The 16,149-nt window shown below is 45.5% G+C and overlaps 1 protein-coding gene across 4 annotated transcripts in view; it reads left to right on the top strand.

Moving 5' to 3' along the window:
* The window catches only part of KLHL18 (kelch like family member 18), a 61,837-nt gene extending 51,379 nt beyond the window's left edge, over positions 1-10,458 (top strand). For 3 of the 4 annotated variants that reach the window (XM_030811932.1, XM_030811934.1, XM_030811935.1), the window contains exons 7-10: positions 742-979; positions 4,226-4,330; positions 6,357-6,468; positions 7,195-10,458. In XM_030811932.1, the coding sequence (XP_030667792.1) occupies positions 742-979; positions 4,226-4,330; positions 6,357-6,468; positions 7,195-7,581 (842 nt within the window). In that variant the 3' untranslated portion in view covers positions 7,582-10,458. The remainder of the gene's footprint in view (positions 1-741; positions 980-4,225; positions 4,331-6,356; positions 6,469-7,194) is intronic. The other variant, XM_030811933.1, reaches the window with a different exon arrangement.
* The last annotated feature ends 5,691 nt before the right edge of the window (positions 10,459-16,149 follow it).

Below are 16,149 nucleotides of genomic sequence, written 5' to 3'. Positions count from 1 at the left end.
ATTACAGGTGTGAGCCACCTCACCTGGCCCAGTTTTGTTTTTAATTGAAGGTTAATGAGAGTTGGGTACTAGCTGCTGCTTGTTAATCATAGGACCTGGAACAGGTAAGTCCTCAACTCAGTGCACGCTGGAGCAGCGTGCAAATGAAATGCTAAGTGCCCCATAGCAGCATACCACAGGAAGAGGGGGTTATTTTATTTGATCATCACAAAAACCTGACGAAAAAGGTAGGGCTGGAATGATCATTCCTTGTTAATATGACTATTTATTGAGCACTAAGTATATTCTAGAACCATGCTAGGTGCTTTACCTGTTATATCATTTAATCCATAAAGATTATCTCCATTTCACATGTGAAGCAGAGGGTGGGGACACAAAGCCCCTTGCCTTGGGTCACCCACTAGCAAATGAAAGCACTGGAGCGCATGCCTGTCCCTCTGGCATGCCTCCTGCCTGGAGGAAATATTGTATCGATTTGCCTATACCTTTGGCTTTAAGCAGGTAGAGTACCTGATTGTAACTGGAAACTACCCTCTCTAAAAAATAAATACCTCCTGTCTGATTCTGATTTTCCTTAAAGAATTAGGTTTGAGGTGATCATGGCTGAAATTTCTTAGTGGGCCCTTGTGCCTTGAGTAATTCTGTGGGAAGAGCTAATGGAATTGAGTCAAATGTTCCATGTAATCAATGCCCAATAGCTGTGATCTAAACAAGTGGTCTCATTTGTTTTAATTTGAGTAGCAAATTTTTATGCAGGTGATTCCCTGAATGTGGTGGAAGTGTTCGACCCCATCGCCAATCGCTGGGAGAGATGCCGTCCCATGACAACCGCCCGCAGCCGCGTTGGCGTGGCTGTGGTGAACGGGCTTCTCTATGCCATTGGAGGATATGACGGCCAGCTACGGCTGAGCACTGTGGAGGCCTACAACCCGGAGACAGACACATGGACCAGAGTGGGGAGCATGAATAGCAAGAGAAGGTATTCTGGAAGCCACGTGCAGCCTGAACATACACTCTGAGCACCTGGGGAGCGCCATGCTAGACGAGCAGGGGCACACAGTAGAGTAAAATACAAGCTTTGGCCTGGGAGTTTCCTGCAGCCAGGCCAGCCACTGCCAGTACCTCCTGGGAGCAAGCCCCCATCTGCTTAAAAGTAAAATACCCGCCTTGTCCTTTGGGGAACTTGGGGAGACCAGACGTGGACATGTGGAAGTTGTGTTGTTATTTTAAGTGCCAGATAAGGACTGGAAATGTGTATTATGGAAGATTCGAGGAGGGAGAGAAACTGGACTGGAACTTCTGGAAGATTTCAGGGAAGAGGTGGGATTAAAGTTGAAACTTGAAGAATAAGGAGGATTTACTTTTATTAGTGATAAAAGGAAATCCAAGGTGTTTTTCTGTATACCTTCCTTCCCCAGGACTCCCCTCACACATGTGCTTCCACTACCTGGGGAGAATACGAACCAAAGCAATGTTCTTTTATTTAGGTCACACACATTCTCCCAGACAGGAGCACATAGGTATTTGCAAGGTGGGCCAAGTTGATATGTCACTCAGTACATTCTAGCTACCTGCTCCCTCCACTTCTCTGTTTATATTGCCTGAATAAGAAGTAGGATTAGAAGACATCCCAGTGCCTGTGTTTAGCCCTTCTTAATGCTGAGGTGACAGGTGGCATGTTTCATTATGTCAGACACATGATGGAGTCATCACATGTGTGGGCAGCTGAAAGGCTGGCGCAGCCCAAGGAGGGGAGAGGAAAGCTGCCCAGGGCCCCCTTGCCCATTACCCAGGACAGCTCTACACTGATCGCTTTTACACATTAAGCTTGCTTGACATATGCCTAATGTTGTTCCACATCCAGCAGCGTTCGCATGTGGATGTGAGCTGGGAGGGATCTGCCTTTGTACTGGTGAGACCAGTTCATAAAGCATCGGAGTAGGTTCCTTTGGGAAGAAAAAAATACGTAAGATCTGCCCCTCCCAAGAACGCGTTGAGAGTCCTTTCCTCCCACCATCCCCACTTTTGCTCCTTGGATACTTTGCAGCTTCCTATGTTTGAGTGACTCATTGCTGCATATCCCCAACCATGAGTAGCTTTTTTGCTGTGACTGCAGTCAGCTGTCCTTCCTTGTGTGTCTGCTCTGGACCACTTCCTTACTTTGATGTTACTGGGTTTAGAGTGCTGTCTTGGAGGAAAGTTCTCTGGGTATTCCTTTCCTTCACTGTGGTTAATATCCTGTTATTAGTGTGGGCCCGGTTCCATTACATCCCTTTTAAATTACAGGCTACCTTAAAACGTTCCTAGTCACTTCTCTTCTGACATCCCACACAGCCAGTTAGTGACATCCTGCCATCTTTCCTTCCTATCTCCCCCAGTGTTCTACGCCATCCCATAGAGCTTTCTTACACTGGACTATTCCAGTCCATGCTGATCAGCATTTTCTCCTTCTCTTCACACTAGCCTTTACCACCTAGTTGATAGTTAATCTCATGCAGTTTTGGGGCACCTCTTAATTCATTTTCATATTGTTCAACACCTGTTTTGTTATGTAATTTTTATGTTTGTTTTGTGTCCGTATCCAGAAGGATAGTGATCATGTCTAGTAAATTTGTGATCTTCCCACAGTACTTGCCTAAGGCAAGTCCGTCTCCTCTTTCGGGCTGGTTCAGGGGGTCTGTTATCATTTCCCTGAAAGGGACATTCTGTGGATCAGTTTGATTACTATGTACATTTAAAAGGTAGCAGCAAACCAGGCACAGTGGCTCACACCTATAATCCCAGCACTTTGCGAGACCGAGGAGGGCGGATCACCTAAGGTTAGGAGTTTGAGACCAGCCTGGCCAGCATGGTGAAACCCTGTCTTTACTAAAAATACAAAAATTAGCCAGGCATGGTGGCGGGCGCCTATAATCCCAGCTACTTGGGAGGCTAAGGCAGGGAGAATTGCTTAAACCAGGGAGGCGGGGGTTGCAGTGAGCTAAGATCCCACCACTGCATTCCAGCCTGGTTGACAGAGTGAGACTCCGTCTCAAAAAAAAAAAAAAAGGTAGCATTAAGCCTGGTATGTTTTATTTTCCTGTTTGTTAGAAACCCAGATTCATTTTTAATCTTCACCAGCATCACATTTGAAAATAGTGAATTGGGCAGCTTGGCATTTGTGCTGAATTCCTTATAAGGCATTGTGTAGAAGGGAAGATTACATGATTACGCCAGACCCCTGGGTCTTTGACATTAGGAGAGCTTGGCATGTAAGGAGTTTGGGAGTTGGGCTTGTCTCATTTAAATCTGAGGCAGGCCTCTCTCTGGGCAGTCTTGAGGAGAGACCTCAGCCTCCCCAAGCTATGGCTGCCTGTCTGTACAGTGATTATGGTGCTCTTTCCTTCGTTGCAGGGTATGCTAAGGGCTGAAAATAGCAGGTGGGCCATGCACAGTGGCTCACACCTGTAATCCCAGCACTTTGGGAGGCTGAGACAAGAGGACAGCTTGAGGACAGAAGTTTGAGACCAGCCTGGGCAACATAGCAAGACCCTGTCTTGAAACAAAAAAATTAGCTGGGTGTGGTGGTGCACACCTATAATCCCAGCTACTTGGGAGGCTGAGGTACAGGAAGATCGATTGAGCACAGGAGTTCAAGGCACAGTGAGCTATGATGGTACCACTGCACTCTAGCCTGAGTGACAGAGCAAGGCTCTGATTAAAAATTACACACACACAGAAGTGGCAGATAGATTCCCGGTAGCCTATAATGTCAGAACATAAGTGCTTTGTGGGCTGGAACTTTGGCTTGCTTACCACTCTAAACCCCAGCTGTTAAAGATCTGATGGATGAATGAATGATTGTAACAACTGCTGTAATAAGCCACTCAGGGAGCATGGGTGTGGGAAAGAGTAATTCTTACAAAGGGGAGGAAGAGGAGAGTGGAAGTTGAGTTGGGCCTTCAAGGTAAATTCAACCTTCACATGGTGAGGTGGAAGGTAAGCATTTTAGAAAGATTAAGGACAGAGAAGAGCAGGAAGGAGAGGCAGCCTGCTGTAGAAGGGTGGGGCACAAGAGGAATGATGGGGCAGCTTCTGTCACCTCAGTCTTATGCCTTTACTTAGTCACATACCTGAGATTTACGTTGCAGAAAGAGGCAATTGGTAGGTTTGTTTTTCAGTGGGCAAAAGAGGCTGCTCCAGGAAGGCTGCAGCTCGTCTGGGATAACAGCTCTGTCTGTTTCAGTGCCATGGGGACAGTCGTGCTGGACGGGCAGATCTACGTCTGTGGGGGCTACGATGGCAACTCTTCCCTCAGCTCCGTGGAGACCTACTCACCTGAGACGGACAAGTAAGGACTCCAGCTCCCTTGGGGCAACTGGAGCTTATAAACAGAGAGTATAAAAATCAGAACTGCAGTTTTTTTTAATTTAAGCTTCTCGAGGGTAGAGAATGTCTTACCTTTTTGCCCCTATAGTACTTTGTATATACTAGATATTTAATAACCCTTGGTTAAGTGAAAGAATGAGTAAATAAAATTTTAAAACAAATAGTCTACATAGATGCTTGGAAATAGTTATTTAATGGTCTGTACCTCTTAGCTAAATCAGCCCATTTTAATGGAAATACAGGCAAGAGGGGATAAGAAGTAGATGAACAGCATGTTGCAAAGTGGGTAGGATATGATTTGGAAAAAAAAAACGTTTTTAAGTTCTATGGTCAGATAGGCTTGGGAAATGTTGATGTCTGAACTGCCAGAGACCTTGTCTTTCCATAAGATATATTGACATTTTAAAGGCTCTAAGAAACCCTGCAGTAAATAACTCTGTTTAACCTCGGGTTTTATATACACACCAGTCACCATCTTGTGGGACTCATTTGTGGAACACTCTTTGAAAAACATTGACAAGGTTAGCTCGAGTTTTTCATTTCAGTATTTGAATTCACTCATATAATAAAATATAAACAAATTAGTTGAATGGACTTATTAGGATGCCTTTAAGCCAGTATTCTGTTCACTTAACCAATCTACTATGGATCAGACAGCAAGCTGGGTGTCTGAGATCCTTTAAAGCACCCAATGTGGTTGGGCCATGGGTTGCATCATGATCATCCTACCCTGGAGGCCTGTGTCAGAAGCTCTTGGGCACAGAGCAGAGAGAACCTTCGTCTTCCCCAGGGTTGCCGGAAGGGACAGGGTAGCAAGGATGCCTTCCAAGGTGAGACCTGTCATGGATAGCCAATGGGAGGTGTTTGCTCATCATAGGCAGGGAGACAACAAGGAGCGAGGCTGCAATAAGAAAGTGTTCACTGTAATCGAGAACAGCAATGATCCTCTCGTGGGCTAGAGCACAGCGTGTGGATGGGAGACGGAGCAGGGTGGGTGGCATGTGGTGTGGGGTGAAGCTGAAGGGTGGATGAGGACCAAGAGGTGAAGAACCACATGAAGGGCGGGGCACAGTGGCTCACACCTGTAATCCCAACGCTTTGGGAGGCCGAGACAGGAAGGTAACTTGAGCCCAGGAGTTTGAGACCAGCCTAGGCAACATAGGGAGACCCTGTCTCTACAAAAAAAAAAAAGAGAGAGAGAAAAATTAGCCAGGCATGGTGGCGTGAGCCTGTAGTCCCAGCTACTGAGAAGGCTGAGGCAGGAAGATTGCTTGATTCTGGGAGGTCAGAACTGCAGTGAGCTATGATTGCACCACTGCACTCCAGCCTGGGTGACAGAGTGAGACCCTGTCTCAAAAATAAAAAACATTAAAAACCACATGAAGGAACCTGGACTCTTTTAGAGGAGACAGTGAGGAGCCACTGGACAGACATGGTGCAGGTACAGGAGGAGCAGTCCCTCTGGCTGGGTGGGGTCGGATGGGACTGGTGTGAAAGCCAGGCTGCCTGTAAAGAGGCTGTTGCAGTGGTCCAGATGAGAGGTCAGGGGTAGGGCACCGGTAGTGGGGATGGGAACAAGCACTGACTAGGAAGCAAACCAGCCAGGACTTGGGGGACCACAGGAATGTTGATGGTGAGGGAGATGCAGCCAGAATAGCACTGAGCTTTATAAGTACAGCAGCTAGAGAGCTGGTGGTCTGCTTAACAAGGCAGGGAGTGCAGGGAGGAGCAGAACTGTAGGAGAAAGAGGCCTTGTATGAGACACAATGATTTTGAGCAGCCATGGAGATGAGCAGAGAAGATGGGTTGTGGGTTTGTGGCTTGGGTGAGAGGCAGCAGCCAGGGAGAGCTGTCAGAGAGGTGGTGGGAGAGGTGATAAGAGGTAGAGAGATGGCCAGCACAGTTTACCTGAACCCTGCTAGGCTGTCGTGGGGGGACAAGAACCCTGAATCTCATGCTTCCCCTCCTATTTTGACTCTTTCCTGAAGGTGGACAGTGGTGACCTCGATGAGCTCGAATCGCAGTGCTGCTGGGGTTACGGTCTTTGAGGGCAGGATATATGTGTCAGGCGGCCATGATGGTTTGCAGATCTTCAGCAGTGTGAGTCTGAGCTCCCCCTGGGATAAGGGCACCTACTTCTTCTGTCTTTGAGATTTATTTTAGAAGGTCATTATTTGAAAAACCTTCAGCCTTGCCATAGCTGGATAAAGTATCATCTAGTGAGGTTTCAGGCTATCCACTGCATCTTCGGAAATTCTGAACTTCCAGAGAACGAGCCAGTGTACACAAAAGAACAGTAAAGGGTAGTCACATCTGCAGCCACCACCCTGTTCTATTGTCTGTTGAACACTTCATAGACCTTGTGAGATTCCTGCCCAAAGTAAGTTCAATTATAGACCAAGTGTAAATTTGCAAACAGTTGTATTCTTTTGGATAATTTGTTTGAAATTGTATTTATTCTGTAAAAAAGGCTCAACAGCCATTTACTAGTCATTCCATAGTCAGTCAGTGCTGCAGTGGAAAGCCCTGGAGATTACAGGAGACCCAGCTCTCATACAGGTTCTGTCACTACCTAGCATTGCATCCTTGGGCACATCCTTTTTGTTTCCTTAGATGCAAACAGGAAGGGTCAGGTGAGGTGACCTCTCCCTGCCCCCATACACCAAAGAGCAGGCCTGCAGCAGAGGGAATACTGGCAGAGCTCCTCGTCCCCATGCCTCCCACAGGAGTTTGACATCATGGGGGCTGCTGTGCCCTGCACGGTCACTCCATGGACTGAGCTTTGCCTCTGACTGTCCTGTACCTGTGCCTCTCTCCCTACTGCAGGTGGAGCACTACAACCACCACACTGCCACCTGGCACCCTGCAGCTGGCATGCTCAACAAGCGCTGCCGGCACGGAGCCGCTTCCCTGGGGAGCAAGATGTTTGTCTGTGGGGGCTACGATGGCTCTGGCTTCCTCAGCATTGCCGAGATGTACAGCTCTGTGGCAGACCAGTGGTGCCTGATTGTCCCCATGCACACGCGCCGGAGCCGGGTCTCCCTGGTGGCCAGCTGTGGGCGCCTCTACGCTGTTGGGGGCTATGACGGACAGTCAAACCTAAGCTCAGTGGAGATGTACGACCCAGAGACAGACCGCTGGACATTCATGGCCCCCATGGCGTGCCATGAGGGAGGGGTCGGTGTGGGCTGCATCCCTCTCCTCACCATCTAAGGCAGAGGATGGGATGTGGTGGGGCAGGAATCTGGTACAGACATAGGCGCTTCCTTCCAGGAATAGTCCCTCAGGAGAGGCAGTGGACCAGAAGAGATGGCAAAACGTGAGCTCGCCGGAGGTACAGTTTTTCCAGGTGCTTAAGCCCTCCCGCACTGTGCCACCCTTGTGACCTTCAGGCCTGGGTCATCAAGATGCACAGCATGGAACACAAGCTCCTCTGGATCCTGCAGCTGGTGACATGGAACTGTTTTCTGGTCCACATGAACACAGGCTCCATCCAGGCCCAGCTCCTACCCACCGCCTCTCTGTGGGCCAGCTGTTCACAGAAGGCCTTCCATCTGATGCTCCCCTTCGCCTGCTTGTTCTCCAGCCGAGTTCTGGCCAATTTGCCACGGGGAGGCTGCAGTGTCCAAGCCTGCTGGAAACTGGGATGTAGCTGGGGACAAAAGGACAGACCCAGGCGTTCTCCCTGCGTGAGATGGTGTGGCCACAGCAGTGGAGGGCCGCACACAGGCACGTTCCTTCTTCCACAGTGGGGCACCAAGGATTATGTCCTCATTGCTGGGTAAGCAGGGAGAAGAGAAGTTTTCCCCATGTCTAATTTTGGGATTTCAGTGAGGCCTTTTCCATCTATCCAGGAGAACAGAAGGGAAAAAAAGATACTTGAAAGAAACTGAAGGAAATTTAAACAAAGAAACACTTGAAAGAAACTGGAAAGAAAAATAATTTTTTTTATGTGAACAAATTTTGCAGGAAGAAAAAAAGCATAAAAGACACTAACAGCAAATCTATGTTTAAATGGAAAACCGTCTAACTGGAGAAGGGCGGTATCCACCCCACATTCGGATCCCAGGGTCCTGAGGCCTCGCATTGAGCTGAGGGTTCCCTCTGAGCCCCAGTGTGTGTGGAATCAGTGCACTCTTGACTGGGCCTGTAGTAAGGTGCTCATGGGGTTTGTCTTCACACCCACCATCAGAGGACTTTTAAAATCATAGGTGTAGAGAGTTAGCTATCTGCTGAATTACTGCCACTCTTCTTGGTGGGGTCTCCTAGCTGTGGCTGGGGGCTCCAGACGCCCCTGTGATTACCTCCTACTGCCACCATGGCGCTCATTCAGATTCCCCACTCTCACTGACATTCCTTCCTTTTTTGACCAGCAGGAAACAGCAGGTCTGGCCAGATTCTCACTTGCCCATCGATCTCGTTCTTGGATGATTTCCCTCATTGTGATGCTTCTGGAGCACGTTGACCATATGCACCTCTAGAACCTAACCAGGGGCTTCCTTCTACCAGCTGTGGGCTGGCTTGGTCTGGTAACCTTGTCTGCCCTGTCATTCCACTGCTCTTCCATCCACTCGCCAATCCCAAGAGTCTGGCCTCCCTCCAGCCCTGGGCAGACTGACTAGCAAGGTGGACCTTTACATTCAAGCACAGCTGGCTTTTATGACATAAAGAACTAAAGGCCGAAAGAATCTCTTGCTGCTGCAAAGAACAGATTTTATATTTCTTCCTGTAATCATGGCAAATGACCTTTACCTTTTGGAAAGATTTCATACTGCTTCCTCCTTCTGCCTGGATGGGACCTAATGTAGCACAGCGGGACTCAAAGAGGAGGACATTTTCTCTTGCCAGTGCACTGGGCAGTGGGGCTGTCCTTCAACTGCTGCTGCCAAAATTGGTTTTCTAAAATTCTTCCAGTAGAGACTAAAAGAAGATGCAATTCCTGTAACCCAAGACTGAGTCTTAGGGCTCCAGTCTCCACCTGCTTGGTTTCCTGTCCTTTGCTGCCTGCCTGGGGGCCTAGGAGCCTGTTCAGAAAGGCACAATGTGGAGCCTGGGGTGTCTCCCCCACCCCAGGACCGTCAGGTTTACCAGTGTGTGCAATCGCCATGTATTCAGAGGGAAGTACCTTTGTTACCTACAACTTAGGAGCTAGGCCTCTGCTACAAGCACTTGAAAATGGTATTTTTATTTTTAACGTCTCAACAATCTGATACCGGATGTCGTTTAACCTGGGCTCGTGGTAGAGCTCCAGCATTTCTCCCTCCTTCCTGGTTTGCCTGTAGGGGTAGACTCGGAAGGCGGGTGGGGTGTGCATTTCCTGTTAGGAGTGTATCAGTGCTTGTCTTATTATAAGCCCCTTTCTTTTGTGAATTTGAAGTAGCACCAGCAAGCCTGGATTGTGAAGGTATTAAGAATCAGTCTGTGGGCTACTGAGTGGGCCCTTAGGATACTGGCCCAGATTTTGCCACTGGGTATGGTAGATCATTTTCTACTGTGGCCTGCTGCTCTTGTAGTGGCAATCCCACCTCCTGGTGTAGAATTTATACTGCTGCACCTGAGGTCAATGTTTCAAAGTAAGATCAAGCCAGTGTTTTGATCTGGGCTCTGAGCACAAATCAGCAAACACCAACATATTTACACTCTCCCAGTAGGTTCCTTAGTCTGATGGTGAATGGCTGTTCGTAAATGGCTGGTCTGGCTCTTTGGTGTTGGAGCCTTTCCAATAGCCCCATGAAAAGAAGCATCACCCAAGGATATTGTGAAAAGGATGTAACAAGGAGATAGGGTAGACATTGTGCTCAGTGGGCCTTGGGGCCTAGCCCAGCTCTGAGCAGAGGACTGTGGCATTCACTGTCCTTGAGTGTTTCACGTTCTTGGATAACACACAGGCCTTCTCTTCTGGATTTCATCAGAGATTACAGCCAGATGGGAGCTGAAGACCATCCTCTTGACTTGACCACAGAGGTGTGACTATGGGAATTCCTCTCAATTTATTGTTTCCCAGAAAATCTTAGTTCCTTTTATTTATAGAATGCATGTCTTTTGTGTTAAGAAACCAAAGAGAAATAAAGAAAGAGAACACTCCTAATAGCTCTTGTCCTTTCTTGGTTCATTTCTCAGATATTAGAAGTACATGTTTGTTTTTTAATTGTGATTCACTGAAAAAAATATATTGGACAAAGTGGGAATATTTCTGTGAAAATAAGGGAAAAGCCAGATGTACAGCAAATGTAGTCTTTGGAGGGATTTATTTTATGAGAGTAACTTCTGGTGAAAAATATGCAAAGACTTCATTTGCACATTGGGACTGCATATTGGTCCTGTCCAGATCGCCCCTACTCTTGGATTTCCCCTTTTCTCCATTCACTGCCCTAAAACTCCAGAGTTCCCCAGTGGAATGTGGCTGCCTGTTGACTGCCTGGAATCAGCATCTCCAGCTCCTTTTTTATGCTCCAGGTGAGAGGTGCTTTAACTTTGGTGCACATAAAAGTCACTGGAAAATGTTTAAACCACAGATCCGTTCCTAAGTCCCTCTCTAGAGACAGGTTCCCTAGGGCTGGGGTGCAGCTCAGCATTCTGGCATGAGCAAGTTTCCTTGGTGATTTGCATGCTCTTCAGTGTGAGAACTATACTCCCATCTTCAGTTTCACTTCCCCAAATACAGCCGCATTCCAGATCTGCCCTTCCAAGATTACACTGTGGTTAGTGTGGTTTTGCCTGTTGGGAAACCCTTCAGTCACACTTTTCCAAATGTCAGCTTGTGATCAGTCTTGTCCATTGAACTCTTGGATGGCAACTTTATTTTTTTAAGTTTTTGGAAGGCATATCACTCCCACACACACGCCACCAGGACATGTCTTACATATAAACACTCTTATCAGTTGAATCTCACGTGGTCCTCAGTAATCCCCACAGAGCAGGTAACAATTTAGCATAAGGAAACTGCCTCAGAAGGGCCAAGTAATTGACCTGACTCCAGCTAACCAGTGGTATTGTGAGAAATTGAGACCAGATCTCCACACTCACAGTCCAGTCTGCCTAAGGACAGCAGTGTCTTCCGCCTATGGAGGGAGCAGCATTCCTCCCAACACTGTCATAGACCTTGGAAAAGCAGACTGAGCAGCAAGGGGAAGGGTGAAGAAGCAGGTGCCTTCATGCTGAAAGAGATAGCTAGACTATCTGGGAACTCTGCCCCCTGGGAGAAAGGCCAGATGCTTGTAAAGTAATAGCAGCCCTTTCCATGTAACCTATGCCCCCTTGACCAGAGCCAAAGAGCCCCATGGGTGAAGAGTGGACTGCTAAGTCAAACTGGACTCATCTGCTTGACTTTCCGTTTCTTTTTTCTTTCTTTCTTTGTTTTTGTTATTTGGACTCCTTTCCCCATCATGACCAACAGCAGAGCCCACTCCATGTCACCCCAAAGTCCAGCACTGCTGCTTTTTGTTGCTACTCACGATAACAGTACACAACATTGCTTACTGCATCCTTGAACGCCTGGGCTCAAGCGATCCTCCCACCTCAGCCTCCTGAGTTGCTGAGACAGCAGGTATGCACCATCATGCGTGGCTATTTTTTTTTATTTTTTGTAGAGAAGCGGTCTCACTATGTTGCCCAGGCTGGTCTTGAACGCCTAGCTTCAAGCAATCCTCCCACCTTGGCCTCCCTAAGTGGTGAGATTACAGGTGTGAGCCACCAGGCCCAGCTTAGTTCTGCAGTTCATAAAACCTAAACTTCATAGCATGACATAGAATGTCACTGAGATACTGACACTTCCTCTCAGCTGCCCAGCAACGGTCTTCAGGATCTCAGTTTAGATGTTACCTTCATGAAAACGTCTCTGGTCAGCGTGGTGCTCCTCCATCTGTTGTGCTGACCCTTGGCCATATTCTACCATGCAGTGACCTGTTTGCCTGTTTTACCTGCTACGTGGTGAGCTCTGTGAGACTCTCCATTATTGTAGACACAGCATTGGGCATGAAGAAGAGGCTGAACAATAGCTTCTTGAAGAATTCAGGGACAATCAGGTATATCCACATTCAAATGTCACCTAATCATGCTCCCTTGTCTTCCTCCTTTTTACATCACTGATTTTTTAATAGTTTCATTGAGTCATAGTTTACATACCTTAAAGTTCATTCAAAGTGTCCAACTCAATGACTTTTAGTAAGTGTACAGAGCTGTGCAACCATTATCACCATCTTGTTTTAAAATATTTTCATCATTTAATCCCTTTTGCAGTTAGTTCCCCTTTTCACCTGCATCATCAGGCAACCACTATTTTATTTTGTCTCTATAGATTTTCCTATTCTGGACATTTCACATAAGTGGAATCATATAATATGTGGCCTTCTGTGGCTGGCTTCCTACTTTAGAATAATTTAGAAGTTCATTCATATTGTAGAATGTACCAATAGTTCCTTTTATTGTTTTTAAATTGTATTCCACTGTATGTCTATACCATATTTTGTTCATTCACCTATTGAATGTTTAGATTGTTTCCAATTTGGGGCTATTATGAATAATACGGCTATGAACATTCATGTATAAGTCTTTGTTAGACATATATTTTCATTCCTCTTGGGTAGATCCTAGGAGTGAAACTGCTGGGATCATATAGTAGGTTTAGGTTTAACTTTTTAAGAAATTGCCAAGCTTTTCCAAAGTGGCTGTCCCTCTTTACATTTCCACCAGCAATGTATAATGGTTCAGGTTCCTCCACATTCTTGCCAGCACTTGGACTTTTCTGTTTTATTGTAGCCATTCTAGTGGATGCAAAGTGGCATTTCATTGTGGTTCATTTGCATTTCTCTGACAACTAATGATTTGAGCATCTTTTCATGTGATTGTTAACCATTTGTATATCTTTAGTGAAATATCTATTCAATTATTGCTCATTTTTAAATTGGCTCACATGCCTTATTAATGAATTGTAAGAAAGTTTTACATATTCTGGATACAAATCCTTTATTTATCAAATACATGATTTGCAAAAGTTTTATCCCAGTCTTGGCTTGTCTTTATTTTCATTTTCTTTCTTTCTCTCTTTTTTTTTTTTTTTTGAGACAGTCTTACTCTGTCGCCAGGCTGGAGTGCAGTGGCGTGATCTTGGCTCACTACAACCTCCGCCTCCCAGGTTCAAGAGATTCTCCTACCTCAGCCTCCTGAGTAGTGGGACTACAGGTGCCCGCCACCACGCCTGGCTAATTTTTGTATTTTTAGTAAAGACGGGGTTTCACCATGTTGGACAGGATGGTCTTGATCTCCTGACCTCGTGATCTGCCCTCCTTGGCCTCCCAAAGTGCTGGGATTACAGGCGTGAGCCACCGCGCCCAGCCCTTTCTCTTTTTTTTTTTTACTCACCACTATACTAACAAGGACTCTTTTCATTTTCTTAGTGGTGGTGGTTGAATTGTAAAAGTTTTTTACTTTGATGAAGTTTAGTTTATCAGTTGTTTCTTTATGGATCATGCCTTTGGTGTCGTATCTTAAGAACTTTTTGAAGTCTTGTTTTATTCTTACATGTAGGCATGTGATCCACTTTGTGTTCATTTTTGGGCATGGTGTAAGGGAAGAGTCTAAATTCATCTTTTCATGGGCGGATTTCCATTTGTCCCAGCACCATTTGTTGCAGAGTATCTTTTCCCCATTGAATTGCTTTGACACCTTTGTCTAAATCAGTTGGGCATAAATATAAGGGTTTATTTCTAAACTCTTAGTTCTGTTCCATTGATCTGTGCCTGTCCATGATTGTGTGGTATTGATGACTCTGGCTTTAAAGTATTCGTAAGTCATTAAATCAGGTAATGTAATGCCTCCAACTTTGTTCTTTTTCAAAATTCTTTTGACTTTTCTAGATACTTTGCATTCCCATGTCACTTTTATGATCAGATGGTCAATTACTACAGAAAAGCCTTCTGAGGTTTTAAATATATATTGTGTTTAATTTACAGATCAGTTTGAGAATTGCCATTTTGACAATATAGTCTTCCAGTCTGTGAACATGGAGTTTGTGTCCATTTATTTAGATATTCCTTGATTTCTCTTAGCAGTATTTTGTTATTTTCAGTATATAAGTCTCACACTCCTTTTGTTAAAATGTTCATATTACTTTGCTATTATGAATGGAATTGCTTGCTGAATTTTGTTTTCAGACTTTTTGGTGCTAGTATATAGAAATACCATTGATTTTTGTTTATTGATCTTATATGCTGTGACCTGTCTAAATTCAATCTGTTTTATCATTTTTTTTAAATGTCCGTGTGCGTCTTCCTTGAGATTTTCTACATTATCGTGTCATCTGCAAATAAAGACATTTACTTCTTTCTTTCCAATCTGTATGCCTTTAATTTTTTCCTGTCTTATCATACTGGCTAGAAATCCAGTACAGTGTTGAATGAAAGTGGCAAAAGTGGACATCCTTGCCTTGTTCTCAATCTTAGGAGGAAAACCTTCAGTCCATCACTGTTCAATCTGATGTTAACCTGTGGGTTTTTCATCTATACCTTTTCCAAATTGAGGAAGTTTCATTCTGTTATTAGTTTCTTGAGAGTTTGTATCATGAATTGGTGTGAGATTTCATCAGATGCTTTTTCTGCATCTATGAGGTGACATGGTTTTTGTTCTTTAGCCTGTTAATATTGTTATAACATTATTTTTAAGATGTTGATCCAACATTGCATTCCTGGGATAAATCCCACTTGGTTGTGGTGTATAATTATTTTTTATGTTGTCGGATGTGGTTTGCTAATATTAAGTATTTTTGCATCTGTGTTCACTTGAGATATTTTCTGTAGTTTCCTTTCCATGTACTGTCTTTGGTCAGTAATACCAGCTTTACAGAATGAGTTAGGGAGTGTTGCTTACATCTCTCTTTCTGAAAGAGTGTGTGAAGGATTGGTATTTTTTCTTTTTAAAATATTTGATAGAATTCACCAAAGGAGCCATCTGGGCCTCTGTTTTTGTGGGAAATTTTTAAATTTCTAATTCATTTTCCTGACTCGTCTGGGGTGCCTCTTAGGGTGGGCACCTGCTTCTCTTAGGGGGTGGGACCCTTGTGGTTAGAGAGATTCTTGCCCCACCAGCAGGGATTGAGATCACCAGAGTGAGCATGGTGTGTGTCCTTACAAGCTCCTCACTTTTCCTCTCTCCCTTGCCTTAGGGTGCTCACCTCTCCTTGTCTCAGAGACCATCCCTGTTCTCCACTCTTATACTGCCCACCACCACCTTTTTCTAACTTGTGAATATAAGAGGCCTTGGAGCTCAGCCCTGGGTTCTGATTTCACTCCATGCATTCTCCCTAGCTGGTACCACCTTATCCCATATGTGAGGAAGGTGTCTGGAATCATTTTTTGGACTGGCCCAGATTCATGCACTCACTTGGATATGTCCAATATGATCATAGTTCAAAGTGGAAATTTTGATTTTATCCTCAAACCTGGTCATCCCCCAGTTTCCCCCAATCTTCTCACCTACCCAGTTGCTCATTCAGGAACCCAGCAGTGGGTTTTGGAGGTGGGAGAAGTTGAGGGTCATTCATTTCCTTCTTCCTCCTCTCCAATAACCAAGTCATGACCTAGTTCTGTTGACACTACTTCCAATTCAGTTCTCTCCTCTCTTGCCACACTAGTCCACACCATCAGCATATCTTTTAGAAGCTGGATTATGGGCCGGGCGCAGTGGCTTACGCCTGTAATCCCAACACTTTGGGAGGCCGAAGAGGGCAGATCACGAGGTCAGGAGTTCAAGACCAGCCTGGCCAACATGGTGAAACCCCGTCTCTAC

This window comes from Nomascus leucogenys, chromosome 4 (genome assembly GCF_006542625.1).
Source record: "Nomascus leucogenys isolate Asia chromosome 4, Asia_NLE_v1, whole genome shotgun sequence".
In the NCBI taxonomy this organism is placed as follows: Eukaryota; Metazoa; Chordata; class Mammalia; order Primates; family Hylobatidae; genus Nomascus; species Nomascus leucogenys.
This window is presented reverse-complemented; position numbering and strand designations above follow the sequence as displayed.